At 42.3% G+C, this 17,695-nt stretch overlaps 1 protein-coding gene across 5 annotated transcripts in view; it reads left to right on the plus strand.

Annotated features, from left to right (window-relative positions):
- Nucleotides 1-17,695, plus strand: part of sorcs3b (sortilin related VPS10 domain containing receptor 3b) — a 79,878-nt gene that overhangs the window by 50,562 nt on the left and 11,621 nt on the right. For all 5 annotated transcript variants that reach the window (XM_049737087.2, XM_049737088.2, XM_068652608.1 and 2 more), the window contains 15 exons: nt 5,438-5,505; nt 8,156-8,255; nt 8,946-9,104; nt 9,200-9,273; nt 9,598-9,662; nt 10,243-10,361; nt 12,848-12,937; nt 13,131-13,310; nt 13,388-13,534; nt 14,737-14,839; nt 15,607-15,683; nt 15,761-15,852; nt 16,729-16,836; nt 17,096-17,213; nt 17,407-17,540. In XM_049737087.2, coding sequence (XP_049593044.1) covers nt 8,949-9,104; nt 9,200-9,273; nt 9,598-9,662; nt 10,243-10,361; nt 12,848-12,937; nt 13,131-13,310; nt 13,388-13,534; nt 14,737-14,839; nt 15,607-15,683; nt 15,761-15,852; nt 16,729-16,836; nt 17,096-17,213; nt 17,407-17,540 — 1,463 coding nt within the window. In that variant the 5' untranslated portion in view covers nt 5,438-5,505; nt 8,156-8,255; nt 8,946-8,948. The remainder of the gene's footprint in view (nt 1-5,437; nt 5,506-8,155; nt 8,256-8,945; nt 9,105-9,199; nt 9,274-9,597; nt 9,663-10,242; nt 10,362-12,847; nt 12,938-13,130; nt 13,311-13,387; nt 13,535-14,736; nt 14,840-15,606; nt 15,684-15,760; nt 15,853-16,728; nt 16,837-17,095; nt 17,214-17,406; nt 17,541-17,695) is intronic.

Genomic DNA, 17,695 nt, shown 5'->3' on the forward strand with positions numbered 1-17,695 from the left:
ATTTGTGCGATTGTGACTATTAAGGGATGTTGCGTTTCATGTAATCCACATAATCCATCCGATTACTTTTTCATTATTATTTTTTTTAATTTGTAATTCCCATTTTTATTTTTTTTTCTGAAATAAATCAACCTGAACTTTTAATGAAATGAACCATATTATGCTCTCGCACTGATTGTCGCCATTTAAACGACTGTTTAAGGATGTCAAAAACTGTCATTGATAATCCTGGAAGGAATTCTTCCCTTGACAACGGGACCCTCAAGAGTCTTGTTTTTTGTCATTTGGCTGTTTGTCTGCAGTTGTAGTCATGTAACTAGCAAAAAATGAAACATCACGGTGAAAGTACCAAAATAAATTAGCAGGGAAAAGTAGGTCAGCCCTTTTCAAAACAATCCCCCTCCCCCCTCCACCTCTCTGAATATTGAAATGTGACCATTGCCTTGTGAACTCGAGTGCTAAAACATTTGAAAGCACCAAGTCTGAATTAAATGAGATTAATTTTCTTTTCTTTTTTTTTTCTTTTTTTTTTTTACAGTCAAACACAAACCAAAAAAGTTGGGTGACCTCAAAATTTCAATGCACGAAACGCGTTCAAATTACAAATTGGGCAATTCAACAAAATTATTAATCATTTCTGTCTCCTTTTGTCCCTCAGAAATATGTGCAACATGACGGTGAAATAAACCTCTTATTAAATAGCTTTGCCTTCAAATTGATTATGCACCTTTTGTTCGACAAGAAAGCCACGCAAAAAATGTTTTTGGCCATTAAACCATATTATTCACTCTTGGTCCAGAACGAGATGGCGCAATCACATTGTTTAATGACAGACTGTGCTTTTATTGTCCTGTTGTTTTTTTGCCCACAATGGAGCTGTCGTTAAAATAAAATCCTCTAATATTGGGACCATTTCATAAATGTCCCCCCCCCCCCCTCCCCCGCCACATAATGGACTGAATTGATTGATGAAGCCTCTCAAACTCAAAGCCTCCTTGCTCAGGATTCCTAAGGATGAGCAAACGTACGCACAGCAGTCTCCGCGTCATCTCCCGGGACGAGCGTGAGGCTTCACTTAATGAAAAAAAAAAAAACACCTTACCCGTGTGCATCTTTACCCTGGAAAAGTACAAACAATCAATTTGGTCCAATTAGCCTCCGTTCGATCACACCATTCCGGACGCCGACATTCAATCCCTCCTGACGTTTGCTGAGCGACCCCCGTCAAAGTTTTTTAATGAACGGATTCATTTGGAACGATTGTGTGACTTGTTGTGATATTCTTCAGATGTGCAAAAATTATGTTAATGAGCACGTTTACTCCCGATAGTTGTGGAGATTACTTAGCCAAGAGGCGAGTGAAAGGTAACCATGATTCTCTACCAGCTTGTAGTGTGTGATAATGGACACAAAGGCTCCCCGGGGATCTGAATTATTTAGATAACTCCATTTTTTTCTTTATTTTTGTTAAATTTATTATATATTCATCTTTAATCAATTCCCTGCTCTGAAAACCGTCAGTGTGTTGCTATTCGGAGCGATAACCATAGAGAGTTGATAATTCGTTCTTACAGTGCCTGAAGCAAATTTTGATTTTTTTATTTGGTCAAGCAGAACTCTAAATGGGGGCGGGGGGATAATTGGCATAATTAGATTTTTTCAAGTAAAAACAGCAAAGCCTTGATGATTGGCTGATACGGTGGCTGTCAGGAAGCTCGTCCTCCCGTGTGGACATGGTAATGTATGGCAAAAATATCTTCTGGTGGTTCCTCTGCGGTTTCTAGCTCGACTGCATCTTGAAGCTGCTGTGATGGATTGAAATGGCCGTTTGAAATCGGTCATGTTTAATTCAGTCCAGTCGCTACCGCCTTAACTAACCCAAAGTCAGCTTACAAGCGAGGTTTGATTGGCGCTTAACACCTTGAGGATTACTTGGTAGTCGTCTGCTTTTTAAAAGAGGGAACAAGCTGAAGGCAAGCCCGGAGAGTCTCTCATGGAATGTTTATTCTGCGCCGTCATATTCATATACAGTTATGCTTATGAGTATTCATGAGAATGTAAATGTGAACTTTTGTAGACGCCATCAAAAGTAAATAAAGGTTGCCATGTTTTGATAGCAAAGAAGCTTGTATCAATCTCTCATCTCAACACAGGTGCTCGTCCCCTTGGAAATTAATTTAGAACCTCGAATCGGCGCCGCCGGTTCGGTCGGAAAACGACACGGAAGTGGAAGCTTACGACTTTTCTGCAAAGCACAATCAGGTGTTCTTTTTGCTCTTATTTATTTTTCCTAGATTGGCCAATTAGCCAGAATTGAAGCTTTTTGAGGTTCCATTTGAAGTGAGTTATTCGAGAAAGTGCAGCAACATTTTATTAATAGTAGGCAATATATCCAATATGATTCATAGCTAAATTGCGAGCCGTGTAGGAAAAAAGTGCTTTTGAGATGCCTCTCACGTCCTACCCAAAGCACTTTAAAAATTTGAGTATTTCTGTTTGGGGGAAAAAAAAAAAAAAAGGATTGTTGTTGGATTTTTTTTTTTTTTTTTTTTTTTTAACGAAAGATTTGATTTGGTCCAGCAGTCATTGTGTTGCAGTGCTGCCTCCATACTGGCCTGTTTTTGTAAGATGGTTCGGATGAGCGGCTGCGACATGCTTGTTGCCATGGAGGCTCTCAGCCCGCGGGGGGTCAAAGTGCACATGACTTTGACAGGCCTTTCATGTTTTTGTTTTTTTTTTCTTGTGCATGCGTGTTTGTGTATTCCTCATTGGAATTGTGATGCAAGCGAGGAAGAAAAGCTGGCAAAGAAAGAGAAAAGAAACAGACCAGAATAGCAGATTTGGATAAACGGATGACTTAAAACCGACTCCTCGGAGGCTGCATGAGGGATCCCATCTGAAGAAATGATTGGCTGACTTTCCCAGGGCAAAAAGCTCCCTTTGCGCACATCAATAAAACATAAACATGAATAAATGCGCCACTTTTGCCCTCGCCGGGTTCTTATTTAATTTCACGTTTGCAAGTGAACAACGAGACGCATTGGAAATGCTATTTACCTTGAAGCCGTTGCGATTATACCGGAAGCCATTTTGGATTTGTTTTTCCTCCCTTTATTTACATAAAAAGCCAGGCTGCCACAAAAAACACGTCGCATTTTGCCACTAATTCGACTTCATTTGTCATGTTGTTTTGTAGGCGCTGCTGATGTGGCCCACTTGCATTTGCATATATATTAGAGGCTCCCCATTGACTGCATATCCACGCTTACGGAACCTTTCCGTAAGAGTTAAGACATGGGAACGGTCTCCAGCGATGTTCTCTTGATGTATCCACTCAGGGACAAATCATGTCTTCAATCTGTCGCTCTCCGAGGTGGATCGTTGCTGACCCAATTCGAAAGGCCTCCGCTTCCTAATGAGCCCCAAACACAAACATGATGGCAGAGGATAGGGCTGAACGATTTTGAAAATTAATCCAAGTGCGACCCCCCGCCCCTCGATATTGCCATCACGATTCAACTCACTGCCATTGACGGCTATAGATGTCAAATATCCATTTCACTAGGGCGGGCAGGGAATGAGTTAATACGCGATTATTTTTATGCAAGGTCCTCTGCCCATGTATTTTTTATAACTAACAAGCTTTAAATTATTACAATAAACAATGTCATATTTATGATTCGGAACTGTTTTATTCTCATAGTGCCTACTCTAAAATAATAACAGAATATCCATAACTTAAAATTAAAGACACCCTTTTTCATGGCAAAGGCATAATGGAGGTATTTCTTTTATTTTATAATTTTCCTGAATAATTTTATATATTTCATTTATTTTTATTACATATATATATATTTTTTTATCATTTTTCTGGATAATTTTTGGTGTTTAAAAATACATTTTATTTTCCCAGTGCATTTCAATGGCCTCAACTATACTAGCAGTACAAGCAGAGAGATTTTAGGTGGAAGCTATTCCTACTTTTGTTCAGCCAACTTTGCGCAACTTTCCATTAAATCCTCGTAATCCAAAGCTATAAACGTAATCGTTAACAGTCGCTTAATTTGTTTGCCGCTCTCGGATCAAATCAATTCCGCTTTTACTTCTGCTGGTTGCACTTAGGAGACAAAAGCCATCAACGCATCTTTCCTCTGTATCACTTTTCTCAAAGCCGGCGTTTAGGCCCGACATCACAGCCGTTTAACCGAGTCTTTACACCAAATTGATTCCGACTCGGGCCCTCGGACCTGGCGGACAGGATGCGTTTAGTTATGCAAATGCTTATCTGTCTTTGTGATTGGTTAATTAACCCGTAATGCGGCTCGTCCCGGCCGAGCGCACGGGCTGCGTTTGAAGACAGCGTGGCGGGTCAATTGGCTTTTTAACATCTTCAAAGGCGTCTTAAAGACACGTCTTTTGTTCCGCCGAATGCGCCGTGGATTTTTTTTTTTCCAGCTTTAATGAGTCGTTCGGCAGGTCCCGCAAGGTTAATGTGTTTAAACTAACTGTAATTGAGCTTGCGACCCATCTTCCAGGCTTTATGAAATTTAGTCTTGATATGCCATGTTTCTCCTCCCTGATTGTTATTCCGACTCCCTCCTTTCCTCCGGCCTCTCTGTTAACCCCCCCGCCCCCACCCCACCCCCCCCCCCCCACCCCTACTCCTCCAGGCTTGCACTACTTCCTAGGCTGAGTTATGATCATCCCCATGGGGTGGTCTTTTATAATATCATTGGAGTGACAATAATGTGTTTGCAAAGCATTTCAGTGCGCCCTCTGTGCCTTGGCAGCCTTTTACGATCCACAATTCCGACTCCCCAGAAAGGCATTGTCCAGAGAACATGCACAGCGGACTGGACAGCCTCCAATTAGCCAAAAGCATCACGTTCGGCTACAGATGAAAAGTATATAAAAAAGCAACACGGAGCCATTTTCATTGTTCACTGAACAATTATGTTTTGTGCAGACTTTTTCCCTGTCATTCCAAATGAAGCATACAAGTCGCCCGTGGATTCTGTTCACGTGCCAGCACGCTGACGTCGAGTCACAACATGAGCGTGCCTTGTCATTGGGATGCACTCGGTGATGACACTCGTTGCAAAAGACGAGGGTTGAATTGTGAGAAATTGACTTATATGAGTCATTATCTTAAAACTACTTAAATAAACGAAACAAAAAACATATATTTTATATAAAAATATATATAAAAATAATGTATATAAAAATATATATCGGAATCCCATGCTTCTTTCTAAAAACACCCCAAAAAATTATATTGTTTTTCTGTCAGGAACGGATTAATGGCATTTCAATTCATTTCAATGGGGACAAGTGATTTTTTATAGGCGTATCAAGAATGATCCAAAAATTGCCACTTTAAACCAAACTGGTGGATTCATACTGTGAATCTCACAACTAACAAAATCTTCCGTTGCAGGTGATCCTCATCCTGACGAAGCTATACGACTTCAACCTGGGCGCCGTTACCGAGAGCTCTCTGTGGAGGTACGTTGCCTTGAATCACTTGGACGTGCAGCGAGGTGACGGCGCATCGCTGCTTCTAATCCGATAAACATGCAAAAGCACAAAGCTAAGGAAAATATATTCATAGATCGGTGCGCCATCCGTTGTGATTTATAGCTCGCACACGCTCGCTAGAGGATGAAGAATGAAGATACATAGGAAGCCCACATGACATATGTTTTAATAAAGCCAAGCAATTTGCTCCGTGGCGAACTGTAAATTTTTCAGCAATTTTTTTTTTGGGATGACTATTTCGTTTCACTCCAATTAACTCTACTCTTTGCTAGACACCTGATACTCTCTGCAGTTGAGTAAATAAACTTCTTGAAGTATCGTGATCTGTCAGGAGTCGTAAGCGTTTGAAATTGGGGTGCGCGTGGAGCAGCGGCGGCGACGGCGGCAGCAGATGGATGGCAGAAGGCTTTTTGTCCATTTACACATTAACTTTGCTCGCGGGACTGACAAAAAAAAAAATCTGTTTCGTAGTGTGACCGCCTTGCATGCTGCTACCAGCAGCGCTCACACATCTGTCTACACAAAGCACAAAAAGAAAACATTCAAATTTCCTTTCAGTCATGCAAGTGCAACATTGCTGACATTTCAATTATAAAAATGAATTAGGATTTTGAAATGTGAGTAGAAAATGGTGAAAAAAACTGCTAACATCTCAACAGTCGAGCAAACTATTTTAATTAATATGGAAGCCATGCACTCAGTAGTCACATCATTAGGTACACCCTGCATGATTATAATTAGGGTTCTGTAATTCTAATGCAAATGATGCTGATTTAATCAGTCAGCGGGGGTATTAATTTAAAAGAAACACATTATGCATTATATTTTTTTAATGCAATTTAAAACAGTCCTCGGCAATATTCCCTCCAAGCTGTGCGTGTGAGCCAATTGCCCACAGAAAATGTATGCAATACACTCATAAAAATAATAAATCAATCTAACCTTAGCTGTAATATCCTATACATATAAACAAAAATATTTGGCGCATGTGGTCGACTTAGCAGGAAAGAAAAATGTGCCCCCTCATAAAAAAATTTAAAAAATGCAATTCATTTCTACATTAATTTCCAAGCCATTGTTTTACCTGAAAAAAAATGATCATGCATTTGACTCAATAAAACAAAATGGTATTACATCACACCACCTTTTTCCTCATGCTGTCTGCAACCACCCATTGTCTCAAGTAATCGAGTCACCACTAGTCATTGTGCGCCACCGCAATTATATCGAAGGGCACATTTTTGTGTGTGCGCCTGTCAGGCTCATAAATAAGAATTCATTTCATCAAGGATAATGCCACAGAACTCAATCCAGACTTTTAATATGCCCCCTCCCCCCCCCTGCCTTCTCACAGAATAAAGAGAACTCATTTCACTATGAAACACATCAGTCCATAAAGTTTCAAATGAAGATTTGTTTCACTAGAGGCGCTGCAAAGATTTACACTCCCCCACCCCACCCCCCCTGAGTACAGGAGGCCTCTTCCATCACGTAGGTGTCTGCATCGCAACCTCCAAGTAAATTACTGCGCACCTAAGGCGCTCGGTGTAGGTGAAAAAAAAAAAAAAAACGCAGATGTGTTATGAAAAGAAGTGGGCATGCATGATTTCTGTGATAAGAGCGTGAATGATTGATGGCCACAATAGCTTCCAGCCAGTCGGCGGCGCTATCTGTGATATCTGGATCGATGCGGCGACTCGCACGAGTCCCTCCCCGCGTTTTCAACCGACTGCCTCTTTTCTGCTAAATCAACTCGGTGGTGCGATATCGTCACATATTTTTGTCTCCTTCCGTCATTCCGACGTGGCGTCTGAAGGCAGCACTTAGCTGGCACAAATGTGTTTAGGGGCTAAGTCTTGGAAAACAATGTCAACAGCAAATGGGACACTTCAGATTAATGCACAGACAATGATAGCAGGCATTGCTTGGATATCTATCCAATTATGTCGTGAAATTATATTTGCGGGCACTCAGGTAGAACGGATGGTGCGGATTCATCGGGGAAGGGGGGGGGGGGGGTTGAGCATTGGGATGACAAGCGCATTTACCCTTGTCATGGACCTATGCACATGCAAGGGACATGGAAAAGTGACAGGAGTGTGTGACAGAGCGAAGCCCGAGAGATCATTTGTTAGCTTTTGCATGGAATGTTTTCATAATGTCACCAAGGGAAACCAAGAAATCAATTTTCATACTGTTTAACGCCACTTCCGGTTGTTTCGTGTCAAGCGAAACAAAAAAAAAACGGAGAAAGCCACTAAAACAAACAAAGGGTGGAGCAACACATATAGACAGACAGTATAACAATATACACTCAGAAAGTAATTATGAATATTTCTGCAACTTTGCAATTGTTTCCTTACTGGAGCAGTCCAATATCTCCTGAATTGGAGCAAAAAAAAAAATGTAATATCATAAATAAACATAAACATCTAATTCTACATTCTTTACATTCAGAATATTTGAGATACGATTTTATTTTTTTATGTATCAAGCATATATATTGAACAAATTAAACTTGTAGCATAGGCACCATAAATATTCAAGAAAATAGAACAAGTTTTGGAAATAAATGAGTTTGTTTATTTACCCGCAGCTTGTGTTTTTTTGTATGCAGGTCCAGCGACTATGGGAGCACCTACACCAAGCTCAATGACAAAGTGGGCTCGAGGACCGTGCTGAGCTACCTTTACGTGTGCCCCACCAACAAACAAAAGGTCGGCTCATCCTTTGTTTTCCCCATTCCGTCCACTTTTTTTTTTTTTTTTTTTTAACAATTGGGTGCCTGAGAGCAAAAGTGGGCTGAGTGATATTAAGTTTTATGACTGCACTAAAATCTGTGGGATTTTTATCTCAATGATTTAGTACATGATAATGACTATTTCTTCTGGATCTTTTTTTTTTTTTTAACAAATTGCAGTTCAAATCTCTCTATTATGAATACCAATGAGTCTTACAAACACACAGATGCACCAGCGCCAAAGCACAGCTTTGATAGGTGAAGCCTGCTTTCACGAGGGCGGCCATCTTGGAAATAGGAATTAAGGAATTATGGGAATTAAGACCAGTATTCATTATTATTTGTTTGTTGCGAGAGAGTTAAAAAATGATTGGGAAACTATGCTTTTAAGCTAGCACAATAATTTGGAATGAATATCTTAAATTGAATATGTTTATCTTCGGTATTTTTAACACACTGTCGTGATATCAATATTAGCAATCTACAATTTGTCTTTTTTTTTTCTTTCATGATGTCGTGTACAAGTACATTGTCAAGGTGCACTTGAAAATGATTGATGCTATCAACAAACAAAATGACAAAAGAATCCGCCTTCTCTACTTCTCAGCAGCTCAATCGCCGTCAGACAACTGTCGCTCTGATGTCGCTTCCCTCCTCTGTACTTCAGATAATGATGCTGAGCGACCCGGAGGTGGAGAGCGCTGTTCTGATCAGCTCGGACGAGGGGGCGAGCTTCGAGAAGCATCCCATTAGCTTCAACGTCCTCAGCCTTCTCTTCCACCCGGCGCAGGAGAACTGGATCCTGGCCTACAGCCACGATAGCAAGGTGGGCGAATTTGCGCCGATTGTCACGCTTGATTGCGGCGGGGGCCGCCGGCTATTTACTTCGCCGTTGTTGTAACCGCCGCTATTATCTCGCAGCTGTACAGCTCCGTGGACTTCGGGAAGAGGTGGCAGCTCGTGCACGACAACGTGATGCCGGGTCGATTCTACTGGTAGGATCAGACACACGTGCGGCAGCTTTAGTATTTTGCTTTTTGTTTGCCATGTTGTCACTCAAGTGCATTGTTTGAGTGCCAATTTAAACCATGCACATGGTAATAAGGTACAAGTGTACCTTCAATGAATTTTTTTTTTTTTGCAACGGGTACATTTTGTGCTTTGGTCACCTTCTGTTTATTCCCCTTTTGCCTTGTTTGTCTCCTGCTTTACTGAATGGAGATGTAATAGGCGCTCATTTAGTGGTTGCAACAACATGTTTTTATGGCTTTGAGATTGCGCAATTACCAGACTCTCCATCTTCTCTTACTTCCCGCCAGGGCCGTAATGGGGCTGGACAGAGAGTCGGACGTGGTCCACATCGAGACGCGCATCGCCAAAGGCCGTGAGTGGCGCACGTTGAGGCTTTTTAGTCGGAGCGATGTCGCTAGCCCGCTTCTTCACGATGCTCTCCCTGAAGTGTAGTGATGCAGAATGGGAGGGGAGGGGGGGCATGGTTTTTGTCCGTTGATAGATGTTTTTTTTCGACTTAAATCGTCCCCCAGCGTGTCGCCCTTTCAAAGCCGCACGACGCTTTAATGCGCAGTCGCAAGCTTTGTCTTCATTGGGCAGGTAATGCTCACAAGCCACATGTGGCATCCATGTTTATTGTGGGACTGACTGCTGCATTGTTCACTGTGTGCTGAGATTTTTAATTAACATTCACTGCAGAACCAGCACTGAAAGTGCTTCCAGAAAATTTTGTCTTAAATGACGCTAACATATAAATATTTGAAAAGCGGGAGGAGCTTTTAGCCGCAAGGAAACGACGCTAACCACTAGCTACAGCGCTGTAACATTTCAAATGTGTGTTTTTTTTTTGTGACCCGTTGGATTCTGTGACATCTCCTGTGCATACAAGCCCGACTTGAGGTGAAACATTCATAATTTACTCCTGATTGATTTCCTTTGGCATCATCTCGCAGGTGCTCAGTACGTGAAGTGCAGAGCCCAGCGCTGCACGGAGGCCAACAAGCAGTACCTTTTCCCGGGACACGTGGACACCAATTCGCTGGTCGTGCAAGATGAATACGTTTTCACTCAGGTCTGCGTGACGATCAATTACTTTGCCCTTTTTTATCACACTCCGAGGTCATCTTTACTCCCCGCCGCTCCTTTTTTTCTCTTCCGCTCTTCATCCAATTCATGCTTTTCCATCAAAATCCTCATAATGGCTTCCCGAAACACACCTGTTCCCTTCTGCGCCTTTTGATTATGTTTCAACTCATCACCAAGGCAGAGCGTGTTTCCACACACAAAAAAGTGAGAAAGAAAAAAGCATGCCGTGTCCTTAATGCCATTCAGTTAACGTTTGACTCCAATTAGACAGCAGCCGTCAGGGCCATTATTAGAATTAAATTTTCCAGATGACCTCCGCTCTCATTGATTTCCACCCTCCTGTTTGCGGGCTTGATGCGTTCACTCGCGTATGTTACACTGAATACACGAGACAATGGAATTTTAATTTTCTATTACACAGTTTTGCTGATTTTTTTAAATTATTTTAGGTGGCAAGGGCAGTTTATACTTTTCTAGTCTTTAAGGGAGTTTAGGTTCATCTTCTTGAAGATGAAAAACTGCTCATTCCCTCATCGCCATGGTAACAAAAAACCTCCTTGGAACTTTTTCCGGGAAAAATATTCCCAGATGACTTTGTCGCATTTGTCACCTATTCTTTCTCCCTGTCGGCCGACTGCTGACTTTGTTTTTCGTTCGTTAACTTTGAATTCGATTTGCGCGTTATCGTGCTCCGTTGGTTAAACAAACTGTTAAATTGCTCCATTTAGTGAGTCTGATTCTGAAGAGGGGGGGGCAAGATTTGGCGTTTAGGCCCCATTACGAGACATTTGCTCTTTCGATAATTGAATAGAATCGTATGGTATTGTCATATTATTTATTTATCTGGCCGCAGATGTAATCTTTTAATTTAAAATGATGTCGCAGGAAACGACGACTGTTTTGAGCGCTGACCCAGTTTCACGTCATTCGCAGACTTGATTGGAATGTCCGCATCATAAGACTGGGAGTAAATAAATAAATAAATACAACCAGGGCGAGTTTCAGAAACGCTCATTCGATAAAATTGCATTTAGCCCAGATGAAATTGCCAAGGCAACGCCGTACGCCGCGCGCACGACGACGACTTTCCTGTGACTTTCATTGCCGGCGGAAGGGGGGGGGGGGGGTTGAATTTAACTTGACAAAGAGTAATGAGGTTATCGATTGAGGCTACAACCAAAGAAGCAGTCTTCAACACCTGCACGCTCCCGCGGGAAGAGAAAGAACGCTCGAGTGCAACATCCTCAAAAATGTGGCCTGAGAAAAGGCAACTCATTGATTTTCGATAGATTATTCCATTAGGGCCCTAATGTAGTGTGTAGGGGGGACAAACACCATCCTTCTACTTGATTGGAAAATAAGCAAGCGGGGCCGCCGTTGGCCGGGGCCTCCCTCTAAGTGGATGGGAAAAGTGCGAGTGCATTAAGGTCCTCCAGACACGCTGTAGATAAAGTCAACATCATTTTCAGCGCCACTTAGCTTGGGACTAATTGAGATAATGATGAGCCATTGTGTTGTGCTTGCCATTTTCGCCTCGCTTTTGACACCGTGCGGGAATATTTGGAGAGGCAGTCGTGAATTCCGAAACAAAAATACAGTACACCTCCTCCAGGAGACGTCTTCAGCTCGGCGCCCTTGTTTCGCGGCTGCCTGAAAGTTCTCTCGCGTATGTTTTGAGACAAAACAAAGCCTCCTGTCCCATTTCTATTTTTTTTTTAATATCAGACAGCCTCCATAGATCCAAAGTTGTGTTCATGTTATGTCAGGTTACCCAGTGAAGACATGAATTGCGTCGCTGTCAAAAGTTTAGCAACGCTACAGTTGCCCCAGTTGTTATTGACACCTTGAAAGCATCGGCGTCTTGTTTCGCCTTTCCAGCGACTTCTTCCACCACTCTAACTGTCAAACCTGCACGTCTCAAAGGCGCATTTTTCGCAACCCTCGTCGCGCTTTGGCGACGGGGTTTGTCACTTTCCTCGACGAGATCGTCCTCGCGTTGCACCCTCGCCTTTGTTAGGCACTCTATGGATTCCCGTGGAGACATTTTAACAGTGGAATTCTTCTCGGGGGGCTTCGTCGCATTCTGAGAATCTACAGACAAGAAAAAGATTCCTTAAAAAAAGCTTAAATTATATATATTCTGCATTTATTTCTGGGTTGCCATATTATAAGCGTTGCCATGTGTCTTAAAGGTTCCGTGAAGTGAAAATAAACGACTTAACCAATAAATCCCACAGAGCTGTGTTCTTAATAATCCTGCCAAATTTGAATAAAAAAATAAATAAAAACCAAATACATCAAATAAGTCTTCAAAAAAAAATCAAGCTGTTGTGGGCGTGTCCACTGACTGCATCTGTTAAATGTCAAGAATGAAAAAAATTGATATCTGACATCGTGGGGCTTTCCCAAGCTGCAACATCTTCTTTCCCAAGAGGTTATTTGATCTTTTCTTTCATCCGTTTTATTTTCAAGGTGACCAAGACTGGACGGGCCAGCTACTTTGTCTCCTACATGAGAGAACCGTTCAGACGCATGCAGTTGCCCAAATATTGTCTGCCCAAGGTAAGTCTCGATAAGAAACACTTCCGCTCTAATCATGTCTCGTGTTAGATGGCCACCTAATACAAAAAAAAAATTCAATCAGTCGTTCCTTCAAGCTGAAATGAAATCACTGAACTGAATTTAAATCCATCAATTAGCGCTTTGGAATGTTACCAAGCTAACACGGCTAATGCTATCCCATCGCTATGCACAGGACATGCATATCATTAGCACAGATGAGAAGCAAGTGTTTGCTGCAGTCCAAGAATGGAACCAGAACCACACGTACAGCCTGTACATCTCCGACTCGCCCGGCGTCTACTTCAGCCTCTCGCTGGAAAATCTCCGGACCACCAGGGGACCCACTGGAAACCTGCTGGTCGACTTCTACAAGGTTGTCACTTTGTTTGATTATTTTATTTTTAATGGAGATTCATACAACAATTTTTCCGAATGTACCATCGTGTCCAGGTGGAGGGGATCAGCGGCATGTATCTGGCCAACAAGCTGGTGGACCACCGCGTCAAAACGTTCATCACCTACAATAAAGGTCAAACGTGGGCCCTGCTGCCGGCGCCTGCCACCGACGTGGCCGGGAACAGCATCCACTGCGTGACGGTGAGCCCAGCACGATGCGCTCGTTCACGTTTCGCCCTCGTGGGATGCGCTCTAGATGCTTTTTGATTTACGGCCCAAATTTGCCGCGGCGGGCGGGCGGGCGCTTTGGCTTCACTGCCACCAGCCTCCCTCTAAGACCAACGGGGAAGCTCGGGCGCTGGAATGGTTTTATTATCCGTGTAAGTCACACCGTGTCATTAGGTGTCGTTTCTGGAGGGGGGGGGGGGGGGGGGGGGGGCTTTCCATTAACCCGTGTGACTTCAATTCACCGAATGCAGTTGCGCCAGGCTAATGAATGTTAGATTACACTGAATTATATTACGAAGAATAGATGTGTTGCCACCGAGTCATCAGCTGATATATGCAATTTATTTCCTTACTGACACCGTATGTTTGATTTTTTTTTTTCTCCTCATGTCGTGTTCAACTGCTCGGTCATGTGGTACTGTGGAATCTCCAAAAATTAATTGTAGCCCATCAGAAGAACCCAACAAATTGATTTTTGCTTGTGGACCAAAAATTGCACTGTTTTTTTTTTCCCAGTTGACCTTTTTGCTAAGCGTCATTAGCTTCGTTAGCGCCACAGCCTATTATTCGCCTAATCTTAGCGTCTCGGTTAACAAGCCAACAACAGCATGCCATTATTTGAACGCTAATGATGCTAAATTGCTGGCTAAAGCACACCCAATGGAGTGCAACTGATCCAGCGGACGACGGATACGTTATTTATTTTTTTTTAATGTATTTCATTTGGGTCGTGGTTGTTACAGGATTCTCCATCAAATATGTTGTGTATTGAATTTCACCCGGAGCTATATTTCACATTTCACTTTGCTGCAGCAATGACCTCAATACTGACCCCCGACCCCTGCCCCCGCTCCCCTGCACAGCCTGCCTTCACCTCAGTGGCCCTATTGATGTTTTCCAATATGCTACATAAGGAGTGGAAATGATTTTCCGTTTCTTAGCGTCACATCCTGAGAGACTTTAATTACACGCTTCTTTGCATTTAAAAAAAAAGAAAAATTAAATGGCCTGTATTTCCTCATAGGGTTTTTTTCTGGGGGGCAACAAACGTGGCTTTTGTTTCTTCTCTCTGCTGATGAAGGCACGGCCGCTTCCGGTTAATTGCCGAAAATGATACATAATTACATCCGCAGGTGATGTGACGCTATTATTAATCTTATTGCTTTTGTTGACAGCCTTTTTGTTCACTGCATCTTCATCTGGAGATGTCGGAGAATCCCTACACGTCCGGACCCATCACTAGCAAAAAGTCGGTACCGGGAATCATTGTTGCCACAGGTTGGCTATTTTCTTCTTGCTATTTATTTATTTGTGTCATATTTGATCAAATATGTTTTCCTGTTTGCTGATTTTGATTTACATTGGACCTCCACTATTCACCAGGGACAAAATAGTTACATAATTGACGCCTGTCATAAAAGCACTAGGGGGGAAAAGCACTTTTTTTGAACCCTTCAAAATCATGATGAATAAATAATATATATTAGGCAAAATATCAAAAAGCATATTTTTTAAATGTTGTTCAAATATTTGAAATATAAATTTTAAAAAAATCACAAGTTTGTGATGGGTCCACTGTATGATCCTGTTCCTATTACCTTCATTAAAATCCACATTTTAATTTAAGTATGAATTACACATCGTTCTTCATCTTTTTTTTTTTAATGCTGATGACAATGATAGTCATAAGTGTTATTTCCCTTTACCATGTCACATTTAAGTTTTTAACTTGACTATGCAATACATTTTATATGAATCAGTTTGTATTAGGTTATTTTTTGTTTATGCTTTTCTTTCATTTAATACAATGTGAATGTTCACCTCACTTGAGAAAGCTTTTTTTTTTTTACGCAATACCACGCCGCCTCATTTTGCCTTCAAGCTTAAATCTCCGTTGACATTCTAAAGTTGCATTAATGTGTCCTCTGTTGGGGAATGAGGACGTACAAAAACTCACCAAATAATTCACTATTTTATCAGTTGATGCTGCATTTCAGTATATCGTGTCTCCCCCTCCCCCCCCTCCTCCCCCTACCTTCAACTAGGTAATATCGGAATGGAATTGTCCTCCGCCAACCTTGGCATGTTCATAACGTCTGATGCAGGAAATAGCTGGCGACAGGTGGGCGTCCGCATGCAAATGCACGCAACGTTGAAAAAATAAGTATATGTCATCAACACTGCCTTCTTTATGTGTAGATCTTTGATGAAGAGCACAACATTTGGTTCCTGGACAACGGCGGGGCTTTGCTGGCCGTGCTGCACGCGCCCACGCCGATTCGACACTTGTGGTGCGTACAGCTATTACTCAACAGGATGACAAAAATTGCCGGCGCGGAAAGTTTTTTTTTTTTCTTTCTTTTGGGCTAGATAATTACTTTAGCCCCATGGTACACGACATTCCGTGTCCTTGATATCTCGCTTAAGGTACATTTTTTGTAATAGAGCAACTCGAGCACTGGCGGAGCTAAAGGGGTGCAAGAATAGTCATTCGAAAGGAAAAATGAAATAATAAAAAAATAAATAAATAAATAAAATAACTACTTCTACTAGTGGGGCCTAGTTGTTCCATTTATGTCCTTGATTGTCTTTGAGTGAGAAAAAATGGTCTTCTCACACTTCAACCGGACATGGATGATACGGAATAAATACTTTCCATTTTGCTGCTCCTCAACTGTCGCAATCATTTCCAGCAGCGACAATTCAGTAAGAGGCAGCTGCCCGCGCTGGGATGCGACGCTCTGAGTGTTTTTATGTAAATCTGACGTCCAAGAAGGTGGAAATGGGATGTTAGGAACGGCCTCCTCAGTAGCTCACATTGCGGTAGCTTTGTAACGTCGTCTACTCTGGCGCACGCCCGCCCCCTTGTCAAAAGTGATTAAGCTGCTCAAGAGGTGATTTCCAGGACGGCCCAAATCTATTTCCACTGCTACAACCTGAGTCATATCTCCCTTTGCGGGCATTTTGTCACTTATACGCGGGAGGAACATTTATCCTTTAGTTTTTGACTGTCCTGAAATGTTCTCACCTTGAGCCGCTTCCCAAGTGCTTCATTTGTTTGATACAAAACAAAAAGGTGTTGATCATCTTGCATGTCCCCCCCCCTCATTTTTCTTGTTGTTTGATGTTGTGCTCCTAAACGTCACACTCTATTGTGTCACATGAAGGATCAGTCTAGACGAAGGCAAGAAGTGGGACCGTCACACTTTCTCCCTGGCGCCTCTCTACGTGGACGGAGTCCTGATGGAGTCGGAGTCCGACAATCACATTATCACGTGAGCTACGGAAACTTGCGCCAGTGTAAACAAACAACGCTTGCTTGAGAATCACCAATAAATGTTGATAAAACCAGAAAGAGCGAAAAATGAACTCCTTATTAGATAATAATTTTATTCTGGCCTCCTGAATTCTGCCTAGCAACAAGTGGCCAGGCTAACATTTCATGTGAGGAAGAAATAACCAAAATTAGTTATGATCCAATAGTTAAGAAACGATTCTCCCCATTTTAAATATATTTTTCACATCATCCCGCAGTTTCTTTGGACACTTCAGCCATCGGTCAGAGTGGCAGCTGATGAAAATTGACTACAAGGGACTGTTCACTCAGCGATGCATGGATGGAGACTACCAGACATGGTCCCTGCACAACAAGGTAACAACAGCAAGACTTAACAAACTCCTGCTAGGAGTGGAGCAGCAGCATTTTGGGGACGCTTGGGTCATAATTAGTAAAGTCAATTGTGGCCACTCCCACAGCACTGTAGCCCTCCCTCTCGCAGATCCGCCAGGCTGCACTTGTTTTTGTTATGACACTGTCAACACCTTTTGATGTGTTTTTATTGAAGGGTGAGCTGTGCGTGATGGGTGAGAAGCAGATTTTCATGAAGCGTCGGCCCGGAAACCGCTGCATGTTGTCCCAGGATTACTCCAGGATCTATTCATCCGAGTCATGCCAGTGCACCGCCTACGACTTCGAATGGTGACTGCTTGTTCGCCCCCCTGAAATGCTTGCAAATCTCCCAAAGTTAGCGCTAATTGCTTCGCTGACATGTTTGCAAAGCGACTCGCTTATCAAGTAGACATTAATTAAAGACGCGCAGATCCTTTTGCATGCATTAATACGGTATCAGGTTC

The sequence above is a fragment of the Syngnathus scovelli genome, chromosome 12 (assembly GCF_024217435.2).
Source record: "Syngnathus scovelli strain Florida chromosome 12, RoL_Ssco_1.2, whole genome shotgun sequence".
NCBI classification, from domain to species: Eukaryota; Metazoa; Chordata; class Actinopteri; order Syngnathiformes; family Syngnathidae; genus Syngnathus; species Syngnathus scovelli.